This window comes from Cottoperca gobio, chromosome 16 (assembly GCF_900634415.1).
Source record: "Cottoperca gobio chromosome 16, fCotGob3.1, whole genome shotgun sequence".
Taxonomy (NCBI): domain Eukaryota; kingdom Metazoa; phylum Chordata; class Actinopteri; order Perciformes; family Bovichtidae; genus Cottoperca; species Cottoperca gobio.
Window position 1 is genome coordinate 2,849,980 of NC_041370.1, and position 5,171 is coordinate 2,855,150.

Sequence of the window (5,171 nt, forward strand, 5' to 3'; positions counted from 1 at the left end):
AAATCAAGAAATATAAATTAATAATAAAACACAGATTTTTTAAATATGTGCAATATATCATAAATAAATATATAATAAAATTGTAAAATAAAAAGTGGTAGTTATGTGCAGAAATGTGAAAAATTGTCCAAGGTTCTTAGTATTAAGTATCAAACAATCAATCAATCTATTTTAATTAATTTTTTGACTTTATGTATATTTATCACTTTACTAACGTTATGTAATACGATTGCTACGAAAGCCTCTGGGGAAATACTTTATTTTGAAAAATAAAGAGCCCGGAAGTCACTGTCGTTAGCTCTGATGCTAACTTCATAGCAGTGTTGCTTCTCTTTGTCAGAGGACTGACTTCCGTTTTCATGTTTGGTCCAGGTTTCTGGAATTTACTATCTCCTGAGCCTCTGATCCATCCCTCGCTTTGAGAAACGGTAGTTGTGAATCAGTGTTTTGGAGACGGAGCTGACAAAAGGAGCTTCATTTCAGCCTGTGGAGAGTTAGCGTCCGTCATTCTGTTTCATCCTTGAACAACACGACTGTTTACCTAGCTAGCTGGCTAGCATCAGCCAGCTGAGTTAAATCACCTAGCATGTTTCGGTTCTTGAATGACGTTGATGACGACCCCTACATGATGTAAGTATTGACATTATTCACATTTTTTTAGACACTGGTATCACCATGTGTTTTGCAAGAAGTGGAAAATGTAAATTTTGGCACGCTAAGTGATATTTTGTCACTGTGTCTTAAGCAGGTACCCTAACGTTACTCCAGCCAGCTGTGGGGGCCTACAGTGGTCCACCATATTGGATAGACAATAACAAAAAAAAAGCTGTCACATCTCCAAAGCTAAAAGCAAAAATCTGTTGCTAAAATGGCCAATTATCACTGCTCGTTTAACTTCCCGTTGTTTCCCAATTAGCTGAGCTAGAGATTGAGCTAATTGATGGCAGGTGGCTTTGGTTTAAGGGTCCAGGTTCATCTTTTACACAACGTTACCTGAAGTCTTTCAAATGCATTTGACAAATGCATGAAAAGTGCTGACAATCCTTCTCTTTGCTAAACACATTTCCATTCATTAGCATTCACAACAACAGATCTGAAGGGGTTGATTACATCTGCAGCTGTGGTTCTCTTTATAGACTTCATGCACCAACATGCACACTTTATCATTAGTTTAAAATAATGCAACCCCACTGATACTTTGGTGGCCCTCTTTGGTGTCCTGTCGGCCCTTTGCATGTTCCCCACCTGTCACACAGTTAGCAACAGCACTGTTTATAATGTCACAACAAGAGGACAGCCAGTCAGGGTCTAGAGCTGCAACAACTATTTTCAGTATTGATAAATGTTCCTATTGTTCTCTCGATGAATCCTTTTATCTTTAAAAGGTCAGAATGTAGTGAAAACACTCCTTTTATCATTGCTTACTGTCCAAGCTGGAAATGTCTTTTATGTTTATAAAAATATAAAGTCTCCGATCATGTGTGACAAAGAGAAGCTTGAAACCCTCACACGTGAGATTGAATAATAACGCACTCATTGTTTGAGCTCCTTCCATGCGCTGGGAGAACTGGATTTGAATTGAACGTGTTTTGATTAGTTCATTGACAGAACAGTTTAGACCGTCTATTAATCGTGTCATTTGTCAAACAAAAATGCAAAACATGCGCTGACTCCAGCCTCCTAAAAGTGAAGCTCTGCTGGTTTTGTCTGTTTATAACTTGTTGTTCTGAACATCTTTTATAGAGCAACTCATGGATGAGTAGAAAAGCTAATCAGACGATGATCACACTTGTAAACAGTTGTTAGTTGCAGTCTTAGACTTGAACTCATTATCTGCGAGGCTCGTCAGACTTGGTTCTCGGCAAGAGACGGTTCAGAAAACCCTTTAAAGAAATGTTCAGGCTCGAGTATCGTTGAGAGTAGAAGAAGCGTTTCGTAATAAACATTATTACAATTCTGACTGGGCATCGTGTGCTAATCTTTCAGACTATGGACACAGCTCTGATTCCCACTTCGTGATATCTCACATGCTGTTCTTAGATTTGACAAGCTTCACATTATTTGGAGTTTGCACTCGCACGCTGTACGTGAGTCTAGTTCCCCGGCTACACCCGGTCAAGTCACAAAAGGTTTCTGAGTTACATGTGATTTCTTCCAGGGATCCATTTGCAGCTCACAGGCAGCAGATGAGGCTGATGTTCGGACCATTTGGCATGGACCCCTTTGCTCTCGCCCCCCAGATACAACCGCCCCGCGCACCACGCAGACAGGTAACTGTCCGCCCTGTTGACGGGCTGGTTCATGTGTTCTGTGTGTTTCATGCGTGTGGTGCCCACGTCAGATGCTGTGTTAAGTTTTACATTTTTAAAATGTACATTTTCTTCTAGGCTGGTGCACTGACCCCCTTCGGCATGATGGGAATGGTGAGTAGCTGCTTCTATGAACTCCCTCAATACCAAATAGTTTCTACGTTTTGATTCAACGTTACAGATTACACACGTACTGTGTGACTTTGTGATCGCACAGTGAGCCCGGGTTAGGGTTTAAAGTTCTGGTAAGTCAGGTTTCCACAGACGCACTGTGTGCAGAACGTGGTGAGAAAAGATATTTACTTGAACCTGTGCTTGTCTTTGTACCAGTGATCACTGGACAAAAGAATATGATAACAGGACTTGTTTCTTTTTCCAAAAAGTAAATTCCTGCACACGCTTATCACAAGAGTCAACGCTTCGGTCACCAGGACCGTTCTGAAGACACGGCGAGTGCTTCAATGCAGAAACATACATTCATAGGACCTCTTGACATTACTAAAAAACTAATTCAAGTTAATTGTATATAAAAACACGTAACCCAAGAACACGGTAAACAAATGTCCGTCCTATAACGTGAGCGTGTTTTCTTGCTTCTTCTTGCTCTGACGATAAGGTTGTGGGGCTCAAAGGACGATCTGTCGGCACTGAACTGACCGTGAACGCTGTTCTGTATTTAAAATCTCTTCTCTTTTTATTTAATTTATCTCCGCAGGGTGGTGGTGGTGGTGGTGGAGGGTTCATGGATATGTTTGGCATGATGGGAGAAATGATGGGAAACGTGGTAAGTCTCTCAACCAATTTCAAACACGCAGAAATGAATAACCGTCGTGACTGAAACCTATTAATGTTTTCTTCTTGTAGGATAGAATGTCCGGTTCGCCGAACTGTCAGACGTTTTCCTCTTCGACAGTGATCTCCTACTCCTCTTCAGACACGGGGCCTCCTGAGGTTTACCAAGCAGACCAGCGCGACGAGAACGGGCCCAGGAGGGGTGAGAACAACCTGTGAACAGCTGTTAAAGTGCTGACAGTGCACAAAGCTGATTAGTGCCAAATAAGTAGACCTGATCACTTTCCTCAAGCCTGGCTGGACCATGTGGCCTTCATGCTCTGCTGGTCCAGGCCTGACTGTGGCCTTCATGCTTTGCTGGTCCAGGCCTGACTGTGACCTTCATGCTCTGCTGGTCCAGGCCTGACTGTGACCTTCATGCTCTGCTGGTCCAGGCCTGACTGTGACCTTCATGCTCTGCTGGTCCAGGCCTGACTGTGACCTTCATGCTCTGCTGGTCCAGACCTGACTGTGGCCTTCATGCTCTGCTGGTCCAGGCCTAACTGTGACCTTCATGCTCTGCTGGTCCAGGCCTGACTGTGACCTTCATGCTTTGCTGGTCCAGACCTGACTGTGGCCTTCATGCTCTGCTGGTCCAGGCCTGACTGTGACCTTCATGCTTTGCTGGTCCAGGCCTGACTGTGGCCTTCATGCTCTGCTGGTCCAGGCCTGACTGTGGCCTTCATGCTCTGCTGGTCCAGGCCTGACTGTGGCCTTCATGCTCTGCTGGTCCAGGCCTGACTGTGGCCTTCATGCTCTGCTGGTCCAGGCCTGACTGTGGCCTTCATGCTCTGCTGGTCCAGGCCTAACTGTGACCTTCATGCTCTGCTGGTCCAGGCCTGACTGTGGCCTTCTGGCCTCATGATCAGCTCCAGTAACTGTAGTGACAATAAGTAGACTAAGTAGACGATGTAAAGTGTAAACATCATTGTTGCCAGGCAAACATTTCAGTCTGGAGTTCCTTCAGAGTTCACAGCGTCCTGCTTGTTTTAGTGAAGCTGGTCGTCACTTTTCCCCCCCCCTCAGATCCGCGAGACGCGACAGTCGATGAGGGACAGCGAGAGCGGCCTCGAGCGTCTCGCTATCGGCCACCACATCGGGGAACGTGGACACGTAATGGAGCGTTCACGAAATCGCCGCACCGGGGACCGAGAGGAACGACAAGACTACATTAACCTCGATGAGAGTGAGTCAGAAAGAGCATGACTGTTTCCACTGGTCTCTGCTAAACTGTGTGTGTGAGTGGAAAAATAATGAAATAACTCTGTGTATAATAACAATACTGCAAACGTCCTGCGGCGTCCTGTGTCTGGGTTAACTGTGCAGTTTATCATTGAATATAATATGGAAGGTTTTAGAGCGCGTGGCTTTATTCAGTGGCCCGCTGACCTCGACGCTGGTTGTGCTGCAGTGACATGACATGTGTTCTTTGTGTCTCTTAACAACCTGCCCTGCGCTCCTTCTAGCTGATGCTGGAGCGTTTGATGAGGAGTGGAGGAGGGAGGCAGGAAGGTACGTCCCCCCGACTGCCCGGGCGCTAGAGTACGGCCGAGAGCGACGAGGAGGAGGTCAGCAGCTGGCACTTACTGCCCCTCCCACTTCGACAAGCCCACCAAGCCCTCGGCACGAGTCCCCCAGACACCGTCAGCCCCAGACTCGCCCGCGTTACGACTGGTGAAAGGTAAGAGTGTTCACAGCTGATCAGACATGTTCATGATGGCCAACATATTATGTGCTGTACTCTCAAATATCAATGTTCTCCTCCGGTGTCTGTGGTTTTGAGTCATAGTACATGAAACGACGTCAGAGCTTCCTCAGCTCGTCTGAAGGTGATGTTGCGTCACTGGTTTTCTGTTCGCCTCCCTAAACAAGTAAGAAGAAGAAAAGACGCTGCGGAGAGACGATGAAAGCGACCAAAACTTTATCCAGATACTTTATTTATAAACCCCAATATCACAAATCATAAATGTGTCCTCCAGGAGCCCTCTGACCGTAAACCTTCAGATTCAGATTCAAAAACTGCTCCAGAAG

At 45.5% G+C, this 5,171-nt stretch overlaps 1 protein-coding gene across 1 annotated transcript in view; it reads left to right on the plus strand.

The window, feature by feature from the left end:
- Positions 1-307: 307 nt before the first annotated feature.
- Positions 308-5,171, plus strand: part of LOC115020734 (myeloid leukemia factor 2-like) — a 6,508-nt gene continuing 1,644 nt past the window's right edge. Inside the window, 8 exon segments of the mRNA XM_029450661.1 lie at positions 308-630; positions 2,159-2,270; positions 2,388-2,423; positions 3,025-3,093; positions 3,174-3,269; positions 3,271-3,303; positions 4,167-4,326; positions 4,607-4,821. Coding sequence (XP_029306521.1) covers positions 587-630; positions 2,159-2,270; positions 2,388-2,423; positions 3,025-3,093; positions 3,174-3,269; positions 3,271-3,303; positions 4,167-4,326; positions 4,607-4,818 — 762 coding nt within the window. The 5' untranslated portion in view covers positions 308-586 and the 3' untranslated portion in view covers positions 4,819-4,821.